Source organism: Pagrus major, chromosome 2 (assembly GCF_040436345.1).
Source record: "Pagrus major chromosome 2, Pma_NU_1.0".
Taxonomy (NCBI): Eukaryota; Metazoa; Chordata; class Actinopteri; order Spariformes; family Sparidae; genus Pagrus; species Pagrus major.
Genome location: NC_133216.1, coordinates 18590962 through 18614404, shown reverse-complemented (window position 1 = coordinate 18614404; position 23443 = coordinate 18590962). Strand labels below are relative to the sequence as shown.

The 23443-nt window shown below is 41.5% G+C and overlaps 3 protein-coding genes across 3 annotated transcripts in view; all 3 read left to right on the top strand.

Annotated features, from left to right (window-relative positions):
* The window catches only part of LOC141017873 (F-BAR and double SH3 domains protein 2-like), a 73270-nt gene extending 61521 nt beyond the window's left edge, over positions 1-11749 (top strand). Inside the window, exons 15-21 of the mRNA XM_073492669.1 lie at positions 1952-2086; positions 2839-2922; positions 3099-3276; positions 4322-4542; positions 5836-6028; positions 6121-6209; positions 7380-11749. Of these exons, the coding sequence (XP_073348770.1) occupies positions 1952-2086; positions 2839-2922; positions 3099-3276; positions 4322-4542; positions 5836-6028; positions 6121-6209; positions 7380-7472 (993 nt within the window). The 3' untranslated portion in view covers positions 7473-11749. The remainder of the gene's footprint in view (positions 1-1951; positions 2087-2838; positions 2923-3098; positions 3277-4321; positions 4543-5835; positions 6029-6120; positions 6210-7379) is intronic.
* A 397-nt stretch (positions 11750-12146) lies between these two features.
* Positions 12147-14881, top strand: LOC141019975 (NACHT and WD repeat domain-containing protein 2). The gene is made up of 4 exons (XM_073495016.1): positions 12147-12219; positions 12360-12448; positions 14173-14280; positions 14588-14881. The coding sequence occupies exons 1-4, from the start codon at positions 12147-12149 to the stop codon at positions 14879-14881; spliced, it is 564 nt and encodes a 187-aa protein (XP_073351117.1).
* Positions 14726-23201, top strand: LOC141008722 (NACHT and WD repeat domain-containing protein 2). The gene is made up of 7 exons (XM_073481190.1): positions 14726-14785; positions 14942-15074; positions 15168-15310; positions 15888-16232; positions 16553-16654; positions 16842-17583; positions 19237-23201. The coding sequence occupies exons 2-7, from the start codon at positions 14960-14962 to the stop codon at positions 22371-22373; spliced, it is 4584 nt and encodes a 1527-aa protein (XP_073337291.1). The 5' UTR covers positions 14726-14785; positions 14942-14959; the 3' UTR covers positions 22374-23201.
* Positions 23202-23443: the final 242 nt, after the last annotated feature.

Genomic DNA, 23443 nt, shown 5'->3' with positions numbered 1-23443 from the left:
TGGGGAGCGAGCACTTCCCTCTATCCTTTCTTCATTCCACTCAACTTTATTATTACGACTATGAAATACTGTAGGCCAAATCTCTCTGCCAGCCACTGGCTTCATTACAATATCACTTTCACAGTTATTACCTCCAGGACCAATAAAATCGGCCATTGGTCCGCATCTCAGCTGTACAGTTGGTAGATGTAATTTTTTTGGCGATATTTTATTGGGTTATTACTGAAATACGTGCCAGTCATTTTAGTTCAGGGATGAAATGGAATTGGCCCCGAGGCAGGGCAGTGTACCTTTAAATCAATGCAGTAAAGTGGATAAGAGTGACGTAGCACAGCAAACATGCAGCCAACAATAAATATGACTTTGCCACCAAGCCTCAAAATATGGACCTGAGCGGTTGACTTCCATCCCACTGAATTTATCTCTCCACCCAGTCACTTATTTCTTGGCTGTGCCTGAAATCACTCCCTCTCTACAGTTTAAGTACTGTCACTGCACAGGTAGATACTGGAAAATGATTTGCGTACATCTAGGGGAATTAATTAACACTGAGCCTTGTGGCTGAGCCAGGCTACTAACAGGCCACAACACTTACTCTCTTTATTTGAGTGTACGTATTCTGATAGCCCTTTCGCACTGGACAATAAACCCACCAACATCCATGAACATCTGACTCTTGTCTTAGGTGGCAAAGCGCAAAATCAGCATTCATTCTCATGCTAAATGACCCTTCCATTGCACAAGTACTTATTGGCTGCAACTCCAATCACCAGCTTGGTGCTCGTTTTTGCCCCTTTTCTGATGCGATGCTATGGCGTGTGTCGAAGTTATGGTGAAGGATGCTTGGGCTTATATGTGTTACTTTTGGTGAAAAATGGCATGAGTATGTAACTTCCTAACACTATATATTACCCTAAATAATTTGCATGATGGAACAAAAGCAATACTATGAACACTACACTACTTTCTCTTAACAATCCCTTAATGCAGGTTGTTGCATTCTGTACTGTAGATGTGAAAATAACTGTTTGTAAAGCAAATAAGTAAGAATCATGCAGTGTCTACTGTTTCAGTTGTAAAGGTATTTAGTAAGCTATCCCAGTGGAAAGCTTTGATAAGAGTGTGTTAATTTTTAGCAGGGAACACCTTCGGACCACACCTGACGGTTAGTGTTTCCCTTGAGAAAAGGATTCTTATTTCTAGGGGATATCAGCTCATATACAAAACACACATCTGTTTTGTTCTGCACTGGTGTCGAGTTTACTGTGTCAACAGAAATCTGATGACTAAACACAATGACTTAGGAATGGATAAACGCACACACACATACACACACACACACTCCATCTCCATTGTTTTGGCCAGCTCAGTTTGCTGTGTGTGATGGATCTTTCTACCAGCTGGATCACATGACCTTCATATAAGCCAGTGAAATTCTCATGGAACAAAAGAGGGAGGGGCTGGATCATATGAAACATTAGTCCCTCTACACCTGTATCTAAAAGCTGCAGTAACCACACTGAGCAAGACAGACACACTCAGGCAGGAAGAAAAGGTAAGCGTTCCTATAGATGAAGAGCATTAAGAGAGGGCAAACACACAGGAAGAGGGGAACAAGGTAACATGTCCCAGTGTGTCTTTGTTTGATAAGATATACACGAGTTGGTGGAAGTAGACATTGGGATAATTATAACATAGCAAGATTGTAAAGGCATTGGTACATCAGGAGTTAGAGTCAAGAGGTTATGTAGAAAGTAGTTTTTTATAAAGCTTTTTTCAGTATTTTAGCTGTCATATATATCAACGTCTTTTGTTTATTGGATCTGGAGTATAAGAGTAATGTTTATTTTTACTCTGCAGTATGAAAGGTGACCTGATCTCTTCATATTTGTCCTTGTAGTTATCAGAGGTTTTGACTTTACGTGGCTGTGTTTGTGTTTGTGTGTTAAAGGGCACAGTGGACTTGGAGCGTGAGGAGGGAGAAGAGTGTGAAGAGAACATGGAGGTTTTTGACGACAGCAGCTCCAGTCCTTCAGGAACCCTCCGAAACTACCCGCTAACCTGCAAGGTCCTCTACTCATACAAGGTATAAACACACACACACGCAGACAAAGACACACAGTCTTCGCTTCTGCAGTTACATGGTCACACACATACACATATCAAATGTCTGCAGCTACCTGCTCAACCACAACACACAATATCACACACAATCACTGACATCCAAATACACAGGGAGACTAGTTAAATGTCAGTGTTGCATTTATTGGAAATGCGACTCTGTTTGTTTTCAACAGCGTTAAAATGTAATTAATTGATTAATTTTAAATAATTAATGATTGGGTCAGGTAGTATGGAGTATTTTTACTGCACTATTTGAATGTCTTGTACATAGAAGGAATAAATCAGAAGGAAAAAAAACAAGATGTTTGATTTCTACTGTGGATCAACCGATATGGTTCTTTCAGAGCCAATACCGATTATTAATAGTCAAGGAGACCCAATAACTGATGTACAATTAGAGTAAAATTTAAAATCTTAGTGTCAAAATTTAGAATAGTCAGTGATGGAAAGTAACTATGTACAGTTTACTAAAAATACCGACTGAGATAACTGGAAAAGTGCTGAAAATCAGATCCAATATTCAGTCTATCCTTAAAAAAAGGACAGAGTTATACATTTAATAAGCTACATGTATCACGAGACAGTCGAGGTTTAAGGTGCTCTGAGGGGAACGATATTCCCTCCACTTTTTCGGTCAACTACTTTTTTTCCATTCTCACTCCCTCTGTCTCTCTTTCTCTATCTTTGACACTGTTCTGTGTGTCTCTCCTGCAGGCCTCTCAGCCGGATGAGTTAACGATTGATGAACAGGAGATGTTGGAGGTCATTGAGGATGGAGACATGGAGGACTGGGTCAAGGTGCACAAATACACACACAGATGTGCATTGTGATTACATTAACAACAACAGAAGCATTATCTGATGGGCTCTGTTTGGTGTCACAATCTTGTATGGTCTCCTGGTATTCAAATTTCTCCTCCCATGCCTCGGTGAATGCACTTCACTGTGTGTGTCTCTGTGCGTGTGTTTTCCAGGCTCGCAATAAGACAGGCCAGGTGGGCTACGTCCCAGAGAAATACCTACAGTTCCCGACCTCCAACAGTCTGTTGAGCATGCTCCAGTCTCTGGCTACGCTCGATGCTCGATCGCACACCTCGTCAAATTCCACCGAGCCAGAGTTGCACTCCAACTGCATCAACGGAGACACAAACAGTAAGTACGCCGTAAACCAGGCAAGTGGTAAATTATTCTTTGAAATAATTAAACTGCATGCCAGGAGTTTGAGTAAAACAAGCTAGTTCCAGTTGTACCAGTGTAATGAGGTTATTATGTGCCTCTGATTAAGGCATTTTTCTCTTTACTGCTTCGCTGGAATTGCTCGGAATCCAGCTGTAAACAACACTTATTTTGCAAAGCAGGGTGTTATTAGAATAAGCAAGTGTGAGTCGTCTAACTTGCTGGGGGAAACAAGATAAAAAAATGTTTTGGCGGTTGCTGTAATCAACAGAAGTGTGAAGGCAAAACGGCAAAAAATTAAAACAGTGTTCAGTAAAAAGCCTTTGTTTTAGCACATTTACCATCAAACGAGGAAACATTTTTGCTGCTACTATTCTAGTGCCTCACTGGAAGAGAAACAAGGGCTACAACAACTGCCTTAGTTGTGTAAAATTGGGCAAAAAGAGAACAAAACACCAGTGGCTGAAATTGCAGAACAGTTTCATAAAATGACCAAGAGCTGAGATGTATCACAAACATTAACTCTCTCACACACAGTGTGTAATAAAAGGTTCATAATGAGTGACGGCTGGACACTCTTACTCTGCTTTGACTAACGTTGACCGGGCTTGTTGGACTGCACCTAACAGACTGACCAGACTGACCATGGTAACCATTGTTTAAACATGTTTTCACTGCATGCCAAAACAGGAAGATGAAATAACCTCATGAAAGCAACAGTAGATAATTTTTCCTTCCTTACCTCCCCTTCTTTCTTCTTCTACTCTGTCTTTGTAGTGCTGTGTATCTGCTCTAATTGAACACTAGGAGAAGACACATGGGGAAATTCAGGCACCTCATTATTAGTACAGTTACGCCTGTCTGTCTTCTCTGTATCTTCCTCTCTCCGGTGGTGTGTGCCATTCTCGTAATGACAATGAGGGCCAGGCAGACAAGGAACTACATTTCCACAAGAATAATTATTCCCTCTGTGTATCTCTTATTGCCTTCTCTCTCTCTCTGTCTTCCTTTCTCGCTGCAGTGATGTATGTACGCGCACTTTATGATTACGAGGGCCAGGCGGACGAGGAACTCTCCTTTTCTGAGGGAGCGGTGATCCGCCTGTTGAGCCGCGACACTCAGACGGACGACGGCTTCTGGGAGGGGGAGCTAAACGGACGGGTGGGCGTCTTCCCCTCTGTGCTGGTAGAGGATTTCACTGAGAATGGGGAGACCAGTGGAGGAGGGACGGGTGATGTACAGGTATGCTGATGCAATCTCAGACACCTTTGTGGCAAAAGACAGCAAGGCAGATTTAAAATGGAGACTTGCACTCCAACTAAAGTGACATAATTAGTGCATCACTCTGGAGGAGTGAGTCTTATCAGTATTTCCTCAGGGCAGAAATACCAAGGACAGTGTGTAGTCTACGGTGCCACTTTCCCCCCTCTCCCCTCCCTTCCTGGCTGTTGTCCAGTAGATCTATCAGCAGGGCAGAGTTCACAAACAGTGGATCAGAACTGCTGTGTTCCTGCAGGGCTCTGATAAAAACCCGGTGCTGCAATCATAGAAAGAGGTCTTATCTGTGGCACAGAGCGCTGCCCTATTAGAGGCTCAGCAACAGGAAGGATACAGCCTCTCCCTTCCTAGAAGCCTGGAGTCATAACACAACAACTATTAACTTATTTTGAGTCATATGTGGGGAACATTGGTAAAAAATTAATCTGGTTGCTGCCACGGAAACAGTCAAGTTGTATTTAGTGGCACTTCAAACTAGTAAGCCAGCAATGTTTCTGTATTCTTAACAGTGCCTCGCCTAAAAAGACCTAAATCCTAAAGCTGTTCTAATGAACGTTTTTACATTAACAGTGGATGAATAACTATAAAGTGACAAGTGGTTGCTTCTAGCGACAAACGCACAGAGAATTATATGACTCTGCAGTTCCCCACAGCTCTATGAAGCATTTTTGCATCTTTCAATTAGTTTTTTGCTTCAAGAGCAAATTAACTGTTTAGTTAATTCTTGCTGCTCTCATAGCATTAATTTCACTGAATAAAGCTCTAAAACCCCACTGTACACTATCTGCTGCACACCAAAGGGCAGACAGACACAGTTAGCAACTATCTGGTGAACATAGTGGAGCATTCAGCAGCTAAACAGCCTCAGGAAGTGATGGAGACTAACAACAGAGCTAAAAGAGCGTCGACATTGAACTTAGATTCAACAAGTGGACAGAAATACAACTCCAAATTATTGTCAATACCTCTCAGTGTGTGCTGGATGTGAAAATAAGCAGCTGTTTGCTTACGATGCTAACGATGATAACGATGGCCATGTTGATTTCTTTAGCTTGTGCTTGTGGGCCCAAGGGGCCAAAAAAGTACAATAATGTAGATTTAAGGATCTAGACTTAGCGCCGCTTAGCGTCTCCATCAGGGCAAGGCAATTTTTGATACTTTTTTCCTTTCAATTTTTCACTTATGGTCTGAATTATTGAAACAAATAAACCTTTTGTTGATCAGGCAGTATTTATCTGTTTCTGTCCCTTTCCCCAGATTTCTCCGTCTCTGAAGCTGCCATCGTCTCTGCCACCTCTTCCACTCTATGACCAACCTCCTATCAGCCCTTTCACCAGTCCCGAGACCTCAACCCCGCCTCCTCTTCCACGCTCACCCTCCGCCGCACTTAATGGGGAGCACAAGCCTCCACCGCCCAACTCGTCTCACAAGGGACCGCTATCCACCCACAGTAAGCCACATACGCACGTAGTTAATTGCAAAGAGGTCATTGTGGCTTTTTACTGTGAGTATATAGAAATGTTCCTTTCTCTCTCTCTGTAGATCAAAGCTCTGGCAGGAGTCCAGTGTCTCCAGGATTTCCTCAGCCACTGAGATTCACCCCTGAAGGAGGCCCGGGCAAACTACGACCTGTTAGTATAATACTTATTCAAGAAGTGTGTTTGCTTGGATGTCATTTTTTTGACGACAAAACTAATATCTCTAGTTTGATGGGTCCAATAATGTTCTCATCACAGTTTCGTTTTTAGGTTCACAAAGCAAAGTTGGCAAAACTTGTTGAGTTGAAGCTGTCTGACAGACTAGATTTCACTTCATACATACATCAGGTTGCTTTTGTCTAAAACGTCAACAACAGAATGTGATAATATGCTAATCTTTTTTTTACATATACTCAGTTGAAAACAGTACAAAGACAATATATATAGTCGGTGTCTCTGTAGCAAATGATTGTGTTATATTTTTATTTACGTTTTACACAGCGTCCCAACTTTTTTGGGGATTGGGGTTGTAAGATGAGAAGGGGTTGATTTGTGGCTTTTACGCATGTTGCGGTTTGTAATTATAGTGTATTTGTGAAATGTTTGAAAGACTTGTTTCCTCCACAGTTATGTAGGTCATTATTTAGTTTTTTGTCACATCGCCACAAGGCCAGCTCAAGATCTTAGATCAGCAAGGACTTTTTACTTCACATTCTTCGGCGTAACAAACTCAGTTGTTCTCGGTGCGTGTTTTATCAGAGTTTATTAAGTGGATTAGAGAATAAATGGCAACAATCAACAAGCCAATCAACAAAAAACTCAACAAATCGACAACAATATGCTCATTTGTCTACTGTGATAGTAAACTGAATATCTTTGGCAAAAAGAGCAATTTGTTGACACCTTTATGAAATTGTACCTGGCTTTTGACTGTATTGTCTTACGTTTTATTTACCAAACCTATGAATCAGTACACTACAGATACGTTATAATCTATAAGAAAAATAATTGTTTGTTGCAGCTCTATATAATTCAAACTTCATGGTACATGGTTCTCTCTTTACTCCTTTTTTTCCGAAATGTAAAGGTCAGTCTTGATTAAAACGAATGCCCTTTAAATACCGATTGGAGGATGGATGATAACCATTCAAAACACTGTGTTTACTAAGAAAAGGCTCTAAAATTAGAGAATAAATATTCTTTACTTTGTGTGTGCCACAGCAGGAAATGAAAAATATGCTGTTTGTCAAATAAAGAAAAGTAGGGCATCTCTGTCATTGCCTGTTTCCTTCTTAAATTTACATTTATTATGTTTCCTTGCAGGTGCGAGCAGCTCCCCCTCCACCCAAACAGCACCCCCGAAGACAGCAGGAGAAGAGTGACAAGACGGAGGAGGTGGAGATCACACTGGTGTGACAGACAGACAGGCTGGCAGGCGGTTAAAGAGACATAAAAAACAAAAACAGATGACAGACATACGTATCCTACAGGCTGGGGAACTGAACTGCTCTGAACTGAAGTCGGCTTAAATAAAGTGATGTGAAGTAAACTGAACTGAAGCACGTCCGACACCCCCGGCCTCTCCGCATCTTCTCTCATCCTCAAGTTGAGGAGGAGAGCAGAGAGAGGGCAGAGTATCCAATTAAATAATCTCCGTATTAGCTTCCTAATGAAGTGCAGCAGTAGCCGCCCCCACGTCCCTCTCCGCCCTCCCCCGTCCTTCCATTCTTGCCTTAAAACTTCACCTCAACGGGCAGCAAACCCGAGCACACTGAAGAAGAGGAAGAGGAGGAAGAATGTCTAGAGAGGGGGAGTGTGGGAAAGTTAATGATGGGCTTGGCAAGTTTTCTTTTATCTTGTTAAGCTTACTTAAAGATATTGTAATTAGTTTTTTCCTCCTTCAAAGGAAGATAATTCTGCTACGTTTCAGAGATTTCACTTTTTTCACCCACTTGCTAACAAATAATTAAATATGAGAAAAGTAATTGAGCCCTGAAAGTGACACAATGTAGTTAAAGACAAGCCAAAAATATAACTCAACTCAACACATAATAATATTGTTTTGTTCAATACATTAAAAAGAAATGTAAAGCTTTATACTTTAATCATTTATCCAATTTTCCCACGAAAATGTTCCTTTTCAGCACCGCATTTAACATTTTTCTCTTGCATATACTGAAAAATATAATATTCGGAAAATTGCTTGTATTTGAAGCAATGTAGAGGGTGTGTGGCAAGATAGCTGAACCTTATGTTTCCATTCAACTGCACCAGCTACACTATTGTAATGCTAATCATCCATATACTGTATACTGCATATACTGCATACAGCTGAAGCATCACTGTATAAAGTACACGTTTTAATTCATTAATTCATTAATTCTGTCTGTAAACTTCCAAATAGCTTCCTTGCATAGAAAGTAACTTGCTAGCTAAAATGCGTTAGTTATTGTTACAAGAGTTTATACACTAATGCTTCAGTATAATATATTGCTGATTTACAGTAGGTTCAGTAGCTGGAGTAGCTTTATGCCCAAAAATAAGCTTCAGCTTGGTAGCTAGCAAAAAAGCTTTGTGCTAAGTGTGTTTAGCCACCAGTGTTTTCAGGTAAGCTAGTTAGCCACACAACTATGCAGTAAGAACAATGGGGACTAGATAAATGATCAAATGACAGACTTTAGATTTGATTTGTTTTATGATTTATATTTTTGACTTGTCTGATACATTTCACAAGTGAGCCTGATGAGAGTGAATAAGTATAAAACTTGCCAAACGCGTCATGATTTGGATTGCAGTTGGGGTTTAAGTAAATGGACAGAGAATCTGGGTGGTGTGTGGACGCAGTGTCCCCCCTCGCCAGCCCTTCCCTCGCAATATATAGTCCTTATCATCATACGTATTCAATGTGTATTAGTACAGTACATTACTGTTGTCATAGGAATGTTTATGCACAGCGTTTCATATAGACTAACTCAGCTGAATGGAATATCATGTCTGATATGTAGTGGAAGTTTTATCCTCATCTTATACTGAAAGGGCATTGTAAATACAGTATGAAGGAGAGAGGAAAGAGGAAAGGGAGGGAGAGGATGAAAGAGAGAAAAAAGGAGGCTGGATCCTCCCTTCTGTTCTTTTCTCCACCTCTCTTCCCATCCTTCCTTTCTTTATCTCCCTCTGTTTCTCTAATGTCTGTTCTGTCCATCGGCAGTCAGTGTGAATCGGTGGCGATCATATACACACACACATTACATTATACTGTATTACGCACACCCTGCTATATCTTCTCTCATTCTGTGACCCTCTGAGCGCTTGGGTTGGTTCAGGAGGAGGTCGATAGTGCTTTCAAAGGCACTGAAATTGTTGGTATTCACTATGTGGTGACAAAGAAAAACATTTATTTGAGATGATATAGACACTGATCATATTTTGGGTCAGGGGGTTTTTATTAATCACAGACTGAACTGTATAGCTTTTATCCCTACAGATCATATCTCCTCTCACATTGATTTTGTTCACCTATAACATATATCCTCGTTTAGTTGACATGGTATTATTTTTCTCTTGCCAAGCAACTCCATCACATCACTATGTGAGTCTGTTTTTTTTTTTTAATACAGCACTGAAAAGATCCATAACAAGAAATTAACCTTTTTGAATTCGATATCATCCATTTGTTCTCCTGCTGTCTCACATTTCAACTATGATGATGGTGTTAGAAATAGAAAACAAAAGAGATGTATAAAAGAAATGCATCGTGCTAAATGGACAGAACTTGCAAACGACATTCAAATGGAGCTAAGTACAATTCTTTTGTGTTTTTTTTTACTCAAAGTAAATAAATCGTCCCCCTTAAAATACCCTTCAAGCCTTTAAAACTCCTTGCCTAAAGGGCAGCGTAGCACTTTTATTTATTTGTACCTTCCCTGGAAAGTAGCAGTACCTTAACACACATCAGGATGAGCAGAAAGGAGTTATTCTTTTCATTCTGACTCTGTGGTGGATCCTTTTTTATTTCAGTGTGACTGATGATCTTCTTTTTTTTTTTATGATCATTATTCTCCACTCTTCCAAAGAGATGGGGAGATAATTGTGGACAATGTAATTTGGTGTTTTCCTTAACTTATAAAAAGAAAAACAAAAAAAAATTAAAGAGAGGGATGTTTTGAATGAAGACCTGGAGAGAATGTGTTTTATTTTTTGGTCATGCGACAGCAGAAGATGTAAAGATGTGTCCCAGCTCCTTCCTACATTCAACCAGAGTTAGATTATGTAGGGGGAAAAATCTAAATAAACTCAAAGCTGTCCTAAATGGATACTAAATGTACTTTTTTAATTTTTGATGTAAAGTACTGTCCCAACATGTTACAGATATATACCTGCCAACCTTGAGGCCTCAGAAATAGGGAGGATTTCGAAACCAAGCAGGGTTTAGGGAAATGTTTGAGATTCAAGGACTGCGTTTCCTGCATTCTGGTGACATTTAAAGAATGACAGTAACTAAATAAGTAAAATGCAGTCAAATAAGTGACGTGGTGCGCCCCTCTGTGATTGACATTAAAAGTTTCCATTAATTAAATCTCCTCGCCATTTCTCTATCCGTCTCTCACTCACTGAGGAGGACGAGGTGCAACATTACAGCAGGGTGCACGCTGTACAGCACCAGAAACAGGTGACTAAAATGGGAAAGAGTGCAAAAAAGCTGTCATAAATCAGGAGAAATATGGGAGAATTGTGACCGGGAGAGGGCAATGAAGAACTCCCAGGAAAATCAGGAGGGTTGGCGAGTATGTAGCCGTATGCAGGAGCTCTTCACAGCTGGAAACAATTAAAACTAATTGTGCCCTGTTGTGAGACAGCTCAGAAATATGACTGAAAGCAAAAATTAAAGCATTCAATCAGTGCTGCTTTCACGTTTGTTATTAAAGTAGCAGTATCATAGCACTTTTCCTGTTGGTACACAGCTGTAAAGGATGTTAATTTCTTGTACATTAACAGCAAAAACAGCCTGAAGTATTAAGAAAAGTATTATTGATATGTAGTTTGGAGTTGGGGCACAGCTTAAGGCTGAAACTGGTTGATCGGCTTCGTCTTTGCAAGGTAGAGTTGAATTATGTCGGATCGAGAAAAGTGACGCAAGTAATGAAGAAAACACAACAAATTAATTCTTAAATTGCATCGGCTTTCAGAAACAACATTATTTGTAGCATCCACACAACGTTTGATAGTTGGAATCAGTTACAGTTTCAGATCCATACCTCTGCTCCTCTGCTGGCGTCGACTTTGAACAGCAGCCTCTCCTCGAGTTCTCTCAGATCTAAGACTTTTCAAACTTGTTTGGAAGTTTATCGTTTACAGCTGCGTCCCACAGAACTCCCCAACATAAATGCTCAATCAGACTTTCTGTTAAATTTAAGATGTATGGCTTTTTGTTGCCAGTTGCTCTTTGAACATGATTATTTCCCCCTTTATAACAGTCCCTCTGGTCCACTACGGTGTTTAATTATTTGGTATGGGCCTGTTTCTGGTTTTTTATGTGTTGTATAATTCTTTTTTTATTTTCCATCCTTCGATTTGGAGCAGCCGCACAGCTGCTGCTATCAACAACATGGTGGAACAACAACTAGCCTTCTCTCTCTCCACAGACTGTGACGGTGACAATAATGAGAACAGGTGCAAAAGTCTTTCTGCATATTATTATTGACTGTACAAAAAAAAACAAAGTTTGTATTTATTGTGTACAAATGTTAATTAATAAAAAAATATTGAAAAGTTGTTTCTCCCTGCTATTCTGCTTTTTGATCTGTCTTTTCTTCTTTTTTCTCCTGTGTGTTTATATCTGAGTATGTAAAAGACTGAGAATTTGACTGTGTGTGTTTGTAAGTGCATGTGTGTGTTACATGGACAATCCAGTCACTGGAAGTGGGTGTGATCATGATAACACTCTCTAAACATTCGAGGCCAGAATTTCCTGAGTGGAGCAGAAGGCAAGAGTTAAACAGCAGCGCAGAGGAGAAGCAGCAACTCTGAACTTTTTATTTGGCTTATTTAACTAACAGGTATTGATTTGTAATGTGATCCAGAGGGAAACAAATGGACCGTTCTCCTTTAAAGTCCACCCACAGCTCATCCTGTGTCAAACTCTATCTGTGCTCCAATCCAGAGGGTAAGTAGATGATTCATTACACCAAAGTCGAGCTGAATTTTCTGAAATTCAAAAAAGCAAATGATTTATCAAGGTTTATGTGTTCTTTTATTATGTTTTATGAGTTATTGTGTGAAGTGAGGTGTTTATGCTCTGTGTAGACAGCGTGGTGGAGCGCCGAGCTCTGAGAGAGAGTGTGTTCCCCACACTGAGAGAGCACTGTAGACGCACACTGGGACTGGATGTCAGGGTGAGTACATGTTTTCTAAATCCGACATAGAAAACTTATCAGTGATTATTGTATCTGTGTTGTTTTTTTACTTCTTTTAAGAAACTACTTAAAGTTTTACTTCCTTTCTCTCGCTGTAGCACCATAAACAAACTGGCTGAGGCAGGATGCTGCACGGTTGATGCGACATTAAAGCAACATTATATAACTTTTTATGCCTTAAAATAACAGCTTCAAAATCATGTTGATGGTACTGTGTCTTGTAACAGGGTGAATGGTGTCTCTATCACTTGTTTCTGCACTATGTAACTTCAGTGAGAGGGTAGGATCACAGCGTTACATACATGTTTACTTCAACATACATGTTTTAAACACATAACATTGTCATGATGTAATGAGTTTTGTTTGTAGTTACCACCTACATTACATCTGACAAACTGTTACAGACCTGGGATTTGTATTTACCACAGTGGTGTTGCACTCAGAAACTGTGGGGGGGCGCCAAATCGCACAAAATGCCAATTTCTACGTAATGTTGCTTTAAAGCCTCCACTGTACAGTCATAACCACTGGCACTATCAATATCTTTTATAGTTACTGCAGGGGCATTCAGCTACTGTGACAAATGTTTGGTTTGAAATGAAGTTACAATATTGTTCACGTTCTTGTGTTTAATTGTTTTGTTTAATGAATATTCATAATGTAATGGTAAACTTTATTTGTGTAGCAGCTTTCATACAAGACGTGCAGCTCAAAGTGCTTTACAGCAAAGAACTCACGCACAGTGACGTAGAATAAACATAAAAACAGGGATAGATTGTCATAATGTTCAACAAGTTGTGAAATAAAACTCACTTGATAATAACAGTATGAATACGATAAGATTAGAATGCATCTTCAAATGAAAACTGACATAGAAATATTAAAAATGTGTTAATTATAATGACAACTGGCCTTGTGCATCTTCTGTTTATGAGTTCATCTGGTTGACTCTTCAGGAGTAATTGACAGTAAATGTTCTTTCGTACACTCTCTCCTCACTATCATATTTTTTACCCTCTTTAAAAACACAGTAAACAAAGTTGAAGATAGATTCGATTGCTATCATTTTTTAAAATTTCATAGACATTGCAAAAGTATTGGTATTTTGAATTCATTTGGTCAGAAACAGTCCAACTATGAACAATAAGGAATCAAACTCCTCTGAAAAGCTGCAGCCAACATTTTCTGTCAGTCTACTGGAGGAATAGCTGACTGACTGCACTCATACAGTCAGACTCATACATCATCAAGAGTCATTTGTGTAACATGGCTCACTGTCAACAGTGGAGCACTAAAGCAATATCATTTGGGAGCTTCCAGTTGTGTGAGAGTGTGTATGTGTATGTGTGTGTGTGTTTGCGGTGCGTCCTTTATTCTTTCACACTGTCCCCCTGAGGCCATTCCTGTGAAAGTGAGCTCAATTCTGCTCAACTTTGCCTAATTAAATCTGACAAATAAAGAGGAGGAGCAGCTGTAAGGCGAGTCGCTGCACGCTGTGTTAGTCTGTGTGGCAGTTCAGCCAGCACATTGTGCCGTCTCTTTTCAGCAGCATGTGTATTTAGAAAGAAGGAAGGATATCACATGTCACTGAGCCAACCCGGGGCCAATTGTTATTACACCTCGCTGTGTGCTTTCCATAAACTGATCCTCAGTCATCTGTCCTCGAAATTGTTTTAACCTTTATGTTGCATGTCTGTCTGTAGGTGATTGACCCATTCGAGTCCAGTGATCCCAGTCATTGGCCAGATGAGATCACCAGACAGCAGCTGATTAAAGAATGCAGAGAGAGCTCAGCGGGACCTTTTTTACTGGTAAATGAATCAGCAGGGTTAATTAAGAAGTGAGTGTACAGTAGTGCAGCGTGCTTCAGGCTCTACTGCAGCACCAGTGTTTAAAAATATTATATTCAATTATAGTTTGAGAAAAACAGAGTGATCAGAAAAGGGACTGCAGCAACACGGTATACACTATCAGCCTTTTAAATCAGTCCATGTTAAATAATTCCCTGAGATAAAGTTAAATAAATCCTTAAAATCCAATAAAAGTGTGTACTTACCAGTCGTTTATGGTGCATCCTAATGCTGCTGTCCCTTCTGTGTCCACACGGTGGTGCTGCAGGCTCTGGTAGGACATCAGTATGGCACAGCCAGTCTGCCTGCTCAGGTGGAGGTGTCGGAGTACCAGCTTCTGCTGCAGGAGAGCCAGCAGGCGGGCGTCAGCACCCAGGAGCTGGAGAGGGTGTACCAGAGGGACGAGAACACCATCCCTCCCTCCTACTGCCTGACACCTGCACACACACACACCTGCTGTCCTCAGGTGATCACACTCAACCTCCCTGATTTTACTGATTATGTGGTGTATGTTGTCATGTTTGAGATATTATTTGCCTGGATAAATAATATAATTACATAACACACAGCTATAAAACTGTGGTGCTGTTCTGTACATAAGTATTTATCAATCTTTGTTTAGGTTAATGAGGAAGAGGAGATGAAGATGAAGGCTAAAGAAGACGAGCTGAGGAAGGTGTTTCAGTCCACTGTGAGTCTGTGTGTCCACAGCGGTCTCATGTCCCCAGAGAGAGCCCAGAGCTACTACAGATCAGGTGAGACGTTTGTACTGTATGTCTGTGTTTGTGGGTTTTGGCTCAATGTTGAAGTGTAGTTACATTTTTTTGTGCTGTGCTGCTTCTCTCCAGTCCTCGACGCAGATTTGCGATTTGCTCTGGACAACCGTCCCGACGATGACATCGTCAGACGCTGCCTGGTTTACCTCCACAAGGTTGTCAACGCAAAAGGAGACAGAGAGAAGAGACAGATGAACTCACAGCCACAGTCAGAGGTAATCTATTACTTTCTCACGAGCATTGATTTGTTTGTTACTAACCCCTCTTAAAGACTTTTACTCAATTATTATTCATATAGGTGACTTTCACTTTTACCAAAGTAATATTTTAACACCATATCTTTGATGAATTAACTTGACTTTTTGGTGCTTACACTATACAACACTGGTATAGTATAATACCAAAGGGTACATAACGATGTGATAAGGGATATGAGATGTTGTATAAGAATTTTGATTTAAGTAAATATGATATAAGATGCATAACACAGGTAAAGCCTTTATTAATATGGGAGAATTGCAGAATGAGTGCTCTGTGCCCATTTTATTTAAGCATATTAGTTCCTGACAGAGAAACATGGTTTGTGTTTACCTTTAGAGATATACTTGACACATCCCTGACTGAAGTTTTACATCCTTTGCTTGCTTAAACACATTTAATCATGTCTTATAAATGATGGCTTTGCAGCATAATAGAAATAGCTTCATATAAAATACGTCCTTCAGAAGCAGGTCGTATCAAAACTGCCACAGACGATGATCAAAACTTGTTTTTCATGTCCCGTAATTTCAGGCCGCCACTTCTGACCCAAAGACAACACCCGCTGATGGACAGTTATTCTCAGAGCTCTGTGACAACTTCCTCCCAGGTCTCGTCACTTCGTCCCAGCTTCTGGTCTACACCATCACCACAGAGTGTGACCGTCGCCATGGTTACACGACAGCCCGGAGGTGGGGCTACACCGAGTCTCTGTGCCAGCAGGTGCACGCCGACCTCGTGGGGTTGATTGACAGCGTGGACGTCTCAGAAACCAGGGAAGACTCTCGGCTCGTGTTGGCCAGAGAGCAGGCCGAGCAGGAGGAGCTATGTGACATCATGTCCCGATTTTATGACGTCGTTCGGCCAGAAGAGGAGAAGGTCAGGATGATTTTTCTGGATGGACAAAAAGCAGATCAAAAGTAGATATTGTCATGTCTGATTTATTATTAAGATGGATAACTGATGAAGATTCAAAACAAAGTTTGTTGTGGCAGATTCTCATCAATAGATAAAAACATCCAGTACTCTACAATTCAGTGGTTTTCTTCTTCTTCTACATCTTCTTTTTTTTATCAATTTAAAGTCACATCACAGGTACTTTCTGATCTACTTTGCTGTTTCTTTGCCACTCTGATGAAACTTAACGTCAGTTATTTCAGGTCATCACCAGAGCTGACTTGTCATTTGTTGTCCTGTAGGTCAGAGCCTATGTGAAGCAGAGGGAACAACAGCGCCCACTAGTGGTGACAGGCGGACCATGCACAGGGAAAGCAGTTCTGCTCGCACACTGTGCTCAACAGGTATGTGGACTATAATAAATGTTAGTTGCAGCTCTACTTAAAATTACTTCAAGCGATTTGACATAAGTTTACAGTATCTTTAGAGCTCTTTAAAAACAAGAATAATCAACCAACAAATAAACAGAACAAACAAACCCAAGGGTCTGTTCTTCATAGACTTTATAACATCTCTTATCTCTCTCCACAGATAAAGTCTTGGCTACCAGACTGTGATCCTGTGGTGATCACTTATTTTTGCAACCTGACCATCAACCCTCACCCAAAACACCTGCTGTCGAGCCTGTGTTATCAAATAGCTGGCAGATATCGGAGCATATCTTCCTCTGAGCAGAATCCCAATGACCTGGACGGTCCTGGCTGTATTAGTAACCTCAGGGCCAACAGCTCCAACTGTGAACCCACCACCAGGGAACCTGTTTCTGACCATCACTTCAGTACCATACCATGCCCACATCCTACTGGCATCATAAAACCTGACCTATCTGAGGTTAAAGAACGTCTCTCATCCCTCCTCTCTGTCATGCCTTCTCCCAAACATCCTCTAGTTCTAATCCTCGATGGTCTTGATCACATCAAAAACAACTTTGGGCCTCAAATCATAGGGAGCCTCCCTTCACCACTTCCTCCTAATGTCAAAGTCATCCTCGCGGTCTCCTCCAACCGAACACAGATCCTGCAAGCCATCAACTCGCAAAGAAGTCCACCAAACTCTGTATCAGAGGGCGGTGAGGAGGAGTCAGGTTATGTGTGTGTGCCGCTGGGATCGGTGGACAGGAAGCAGTGTGTGAAAATGTTGGCATCACTGCTGAGCAGCTCAGGGCGGAGGGTGACATCCGGACAACAGGCGCTGGTGAACCAGGCGCTGACATCTTGTTGTCTGCCTCTCTACGCTCGACTCCTGCACCTACACACCTCGCTCTGGCACTCCGGTACAACTAATACAGTTTGATTAATAAAGGATATGTCTGGTGATATTCTTTATTCTTCTTTAATTCAACAAATAACATGAAAAGACCAAAACCAATGATGCATTATTGCATGTATCAACACTTTCTGACCTCCCTGCCCTTTATGTGGTACACAGGTCCACATAAAGGGCTTCTCCAATTCCAGTCTTACAGTGTTTCACACCTTTGACAATGGTACACAAACAAAGGTTACTTCATAATGTGCACGCTGAGATAAACACTTATTTTATACCTTGAAGCTGTCTTACACTCAGATCTTTTACATAAATTCATCTCTCATACCAATCTTAGTCATATCAAAAACACGTGGAAGCAGTTATAAAAGAGATCCTCTCATCTTTGTCTATAAGCACTCATAACAAGATTACACCTGGGTGTTTCATCTATCCTCCTTCCTCGAGAGATTTCCAAATAATGTGTGTGAGAGAGAAAAGATAAAAGCTTCCCATGTCGAGGAGGATTCTTTGATTTAATGGTCTCTGCGCACCGAAGGTCAGACTGACCTGCACACAGACAAAAAGAAAGAGGCATGGATCATCCTTCAACATATGTAAGAAGTAAATAGGAATTATATGAGTAGTAAATACATCATTTCCACCACACCAAGGCTGTAAATCTGGGGACTGTAGAATTCAGCAAATGCTACTCAAATCAGTGTACATACTGTAATTGTTCAGAACTATTTTAGCTACAGATTTTGAGTTTTTCACTTACATTTTTGAAAATGTTTTATTGCATGAAAAATGAGGTGACATTTGCATTAACTACATTTTCATATGACATTTACAAACACATTAAAAAGTATTAGGAGAATTGAGGAAAATAATGAAACTTCTAAAACGGCATATTAAAAACCCTGTTCCATAATGCAGTCTTGCTGCCTTCAGCATTTTCTGAAACAAAGTTTGTGACAAACAGCCATATACAGAGAATCAAGAACACCGCCTCTTTGATTTCCTTCCATGTGTTTGTGTCGTGATGTGGCAGCAGTTTCAGGTGGCATCGCTATGATGATCAGACGAGCAGTGTTGTAGTACAATATACTCTGGCAGTTTTCCAGCCACCAGAAATAAAAACTTTGAAGCAGTGATGTAAAGATTTATTGCTTTAAACAAAGCACAAAGAAATGGTAATACATGTAAAGTCTCAACACAGTATGAGATGTACAAAAAAGTAGTGATAGACTTTACAGTAAAGACTTGAAATAAAGAGGGAAAGCTAGCTGTCCCGTACTTGAACGCCTCATCTGCAGGAAAAACAATCAAATACATCAACGGTGCCAAAAACAAGTTCAAGAGGAGACATAAATATTGAACCCCTCTAGAGGAGGGCTACTGAACCACTGCTTTAGTGAGTATATACAATGTGTATGTGTATTTACAGCATGCATTTTGTGTGGGACTAGGTCTAAGTTAACTAAATACTACATGCTCATCATAATAAAGTACATTTCTATGGCTTTCTATGAGGAATATCAGGCTTTGGGTACATGAGCATTCGTTGTTAAAGTTGTTGTTGGTTTTGGCCTTTTCCTGTGATTTTATTCACAATACCAAAATGTTTACACTACATTTTCTCTCTTCCTTCTGTCCATTTTTCTTCTTTCATCATCAGATTCAGACGTGACTGAGTCGTCTCTCCCCGATGGCGTCCATTCATCCATCTCCGCGCTGCTGGATCAACTCGAGCAGAAACACGGCTCCCCTATCGTTGCCCGCGCCGTCTCCTTCCTCACCATCTCCAGGACTGGGCTCACCGAGGCCGAACTGGCTGACCTGCTGTCCAGTGATGATGAGGTGCTGTCGGAGTACATTCAACTAAGTGAGAGCCCTTCCTACAGTATGAGGGTCCCGCAAATCGATGTAGAGAGACTTCTGTTGGATCTGAGGAGGTTTCTTATCAGGAGGACAGTTGCAGGGTTGCATGTTTTGTCCTGGGTGAGCAGACATTTTAAGCTGGTCGTGCTTAAGAGGTATTTAGGCACTCTTGAGGCGAGGAGGGAGATGCATTCGGTGATGGCGGACTATTTCAGTGGCCGATGGGCTTGTGGATGTGCTAAACCACTTCTTGTAAACCAGAATTCTTCACCAAGCAAGGACACCACCCAAATGGATATTAACATCAACAGGCAGCCTCCCAACCAGCCGTTTATCTTCAACTCTTCTTCCGAAGAGGTCGGCCGAGTGAACTTGAGGAAGGTCTTAGAATTGCCGCATCACTTGCAGGAAAGTAACAAAAGGGAGAAGTTGGAGCGTGGGCTGTTGATGTCTTTGGGGTTTCACCAGGCTATGGTTCGAGCAGGACTCCTGGGAGATCTGGTAGCCATGTTGGAAGGTGACGAGGGGTCATCCCACTGCCGTTTTTCAAGGGAAAGAGCCCTCATAGCAAGCATATTGAAGTCTTGCGCTTGCTTACTGCAGAGCTCACCGCTGCTGCTGTCCACACTGATGGAGACGAGCCTCCTCCCTTATCTGGAGGCATTTCCTGCACTTGAGGGTTTTGTCAGACAAATCAGAAAGGAGAGGAAGGAAAGAAGAAGCGGATTAGGTGTAGCGCTTTGCCCTGCTCCTTCCTCTGTTCCCTCTGTTCAGTGTTTAAAGCATGATGCCAAAACCAGGGAAGCTTCTGTTGTGGAAGTAGCTCAGGCAGAATGTGGTATTGTCGCAGAGGTCATGGATGATGGAACGGCATGGTTTTGGAAAGGCTCAGGGTGTGAGGTACTCAAACTATCACTGAGCTGTGAGCAGAAGGAGCTGAAGTTTGCAGGAGTGAAGAGTAGCGGACAGTTCGTGCTGCTTTCTACGCAATGCAACAAGCTTTTTCTGTGGGACGTGACAGGCCCAGAAGTGTTTCAGCAGCTCGAGTTTGAACCAAAGTCAAGCCAAGAAATACCGAAAAGAATGGAAGGGTTTGTTGCATGTCAGAAAAAGTTGTTCATGTGGTGGAAAGATCAGAGTTTTGTGAGTGCTTATGATGTCTATACTGAGACAATGACTCATTTCCAGTGCCAGAGCTCTGTGACCTGTTTGGTTTGCTCCTCTAATGGCTTTTACATGTACTGTGGGCACGAGGAAGGCACAGTGTCCATATTTGACACGAACACCGGCGGTCTCCTTAGCACCTGTTCAAACCCTAATCACAATGCAGTTGCACTGATGATCCTCTGTGAAGATAAGAAGGAATTGGCATGTGTTGACAGGACGGGAGATGTGATCCTCTGGGATGCGAAAACACAACCACCCAGACGTGTCAAAGAAACCTTTACAGGGGATAAATCTAACAACATCCTCAATACAGATCACTCAGATGAAATCAACACTTTATTGGTGTGTCAGTCTCACCAGGTTACCCTGTGGGATACATGTGACTGGGAGCTGTGGGACCAGTTCTTAGCTCCTCAGGGGAGGGCATTCTCTCAAGCTGTTCTCTCCCAGGAAGGCCACCTTTTCCTGGCTTTGTTAGATCCTCTAGTCTTGGTGTGGAGGGTCAGCACAGGGGAGTGCGTGCTCTCCTTAGAGACAAACAATCAGCCGGGTACGCTCCTCAGAACAGCCTCAGGTGTCATTTGTGTCGCTCATGACGGCTGCCTCACAGTGTGGGACTCTGAGGCGATAGGCGCTGCAGGTGCAGCTCTGAAAATGCGCCGTGGAGTGAAAGAAGTGGTGGTCGAACAAACAGGGGAGTGGTTCTACACCACTGATGGGTCAGAGACAGTGTGGAGATGGGGTTTAGACACAGGACTTCCACATGCAGGCTTCCTACATGATGGTCCTGTGGAAAAACTGCGTCTTTCTCCTGATGACATCCACCTTGTGACACTCTCATCAGGGGATATTCATGTTTGGCAGACAGAATCAGGTCAGAACATCCTACGTATGAGTGGCAGCAGAGCGACAGACATCCTGATCACCCCGAATAGTAACTGTGGGGTGAGTGTTTCTGAACGACAGTTGTCCAGGGTTTGGAAGCTGGAACAAGGGAGCATTGTGTGCAGCATACACCTGTACCTATCTGACGCCCAGGTGTCACCTGAAAGCACCTTCCTTATTGGCCTTCGCAGCGGAGACTTGTTAGCTGCCAGTCTGTGGTCAGGCTCGATCAGCAAGCGTTTCTCCTGCGTGGCAAGCTCGGAGCATGTCGTCGCTTTCCAAACTCTCTCAGAGCACCCAGACTTTGTGGTGGTGATGGCCGCCTCAGGGGCAGTGTACACCTGGAAGGTAGCAGAAGAAACGGTGTGCAGGCACTTTTTTCTGCCTTATGCGTTTAACTGTCAGCCACAAGTCTTCCAGATGTCATCTAATGGGAGCTTTGCGCTGCTCTCCACTGAAGATGAAGACATCAAACTCTTGGACCTATCTCAGGTCAGGCTGTGCTCATTCAAGGCTGAAGGTCCTGTCACTAAAGCTTGTTTGGATAAAACTGGATGCTACGCAGCCTTAGTATCCCACTTCAACACTCTGGAGAAAAGCTGTGTGCATGCGAGGCCAGTCCTCTCAGTCGTACGACTCGCAGATGGGGAAAGAATAGGAAGTGTGTGTCTGTGTAAGAGTCCGTTGACTCTGGTTGTGTGTGAGCAGCGTGTGTTTGTGGGCTTTGAGGACGGGTCTGTAGGTGTTTACTTTATTTTAGATGATGGGGAGGAGTCCGTCAGGCCAAGAGATCGTTTGAATGGTCAGTTGAAGCAATGCCCTTTTGACAGAGCACCATACAGCTGGTTACCGTTACCGACCCCCAATATCACATGGCCTTAAGATTATTGTACACTGTCATTGGACTGTCGGACTGCTAATGCTAACTAAGTACAATTTGTAGGTACTTGTACTTTACTGGAGTATTCCCACATTTCTGCTACTTTATACTTCTATTTTACTACATTTTGGAGGCAAATATTGAATTTTTACTTCACTACATTTATTTGATATCCTTAGTTACCAATTACTTTGCAGATTGCATGCTGTATAAGCACCAAAGTAGCGCATTTTTAAAAATTCATTTAATCTATCCTTAGTTGGATAAAAAGAAAAACACTGATTCTGATAACCAGTAAAATGCTGAATATCAGATCAAATAATCGGACAGGGCCGTAATCGGTCAACCCATAGTATACAGTACATACTGTACATGTAAATATTTGTGTAATTTACTCTTACATGTAATTTTGATACTTTGATGAATATTTAACACAGTATCTTTACTTTTACTCAAGTATGACTTTTGGGTACTTTTTTGCAGGACTGTATGAGATAATAAATGTGATAGCACATAAAGTGATTAATTTGTAGTTTGTGTATACTGCCTACTGGATGTATATGTTGACCTATAAATAAACAAACTGCATGTGTCTATTTGTTCTCAACCCCTGTGGAACAGGTGATAGATGTTTCTAAACGGACCACACCATTTTCTGAAAACTGCAACACACATTGTTTCAGTTTCAGCTTGTCTGAACCCATGATGATGATGATGTTGGTGATGATGATGCACCGCCCTGCTGAAACAGTTTCATTTCTGTGTTAATGCAACTTTTGTGAAAACAAAACCACAGCTGATCAGTCTGTGCCACGTCTACTACATGTACAGAGATCAACTTGACAAATGTATTTGAAATAAAATAATTTGGTCTAACCTCCTTGTTTGTCTGTTTCTGTTTTAAAAAGCAATGACACTTTCACCTGCTTACATCACATTTTTTGTCAGTTAAAATTACTGATTATTATTGACCTTTTATTAACTGATAATATGACCTTATTTTGTTTATTTTGTCAGTTCAACCTCAATATAAAAACTTATTCTTCTTAATGGTTTAGTTTTAAATATCCAA

Coding starts and splice junctions, on each gene's coding strand:
- LOC141019975 (XM_073495016.1), top strand. CDS start 12,147: ATGGACCGTTCTCCTTTAAAGTCCACCCACAGCTCATCCTGTGTCAAA. Junction 12,449..14,172: donor CACTGGGACTGGATGTCAGG/GTGAGTACATGT, acceptor GTCTGTCTGTAG/GTGATTGACCCATTCGAGTC. Junction 14,281..14,587: donor CAGCGGGACCTTTTTTACTG/GTAAATGAATCA, acceptor GTGGTGCTGCAG/GCTCTGGTAGGACATCAGTA.
- LOC141008722 (XM_073481190.1), top strand. CDS start 14,960: ATGAAGATGAAGGCTAAAGAAGACGAGCTGAGGAAGGTGTTTCAGTCC. Junction 15,311..15,887: donor ACTCACAGCCACAGTCAGAG/GTAATCTATTAC, acceptor CCGTAATTTCAG/GCCGCCACTTCTGACCCAAA. Junction 17,584..19,236: donor CACCTCGCTCTGGCACTCCG/GTACAACTAATA, acceptor TTTCATCATCAG/ATTCAGACGTGACTGAGTCG.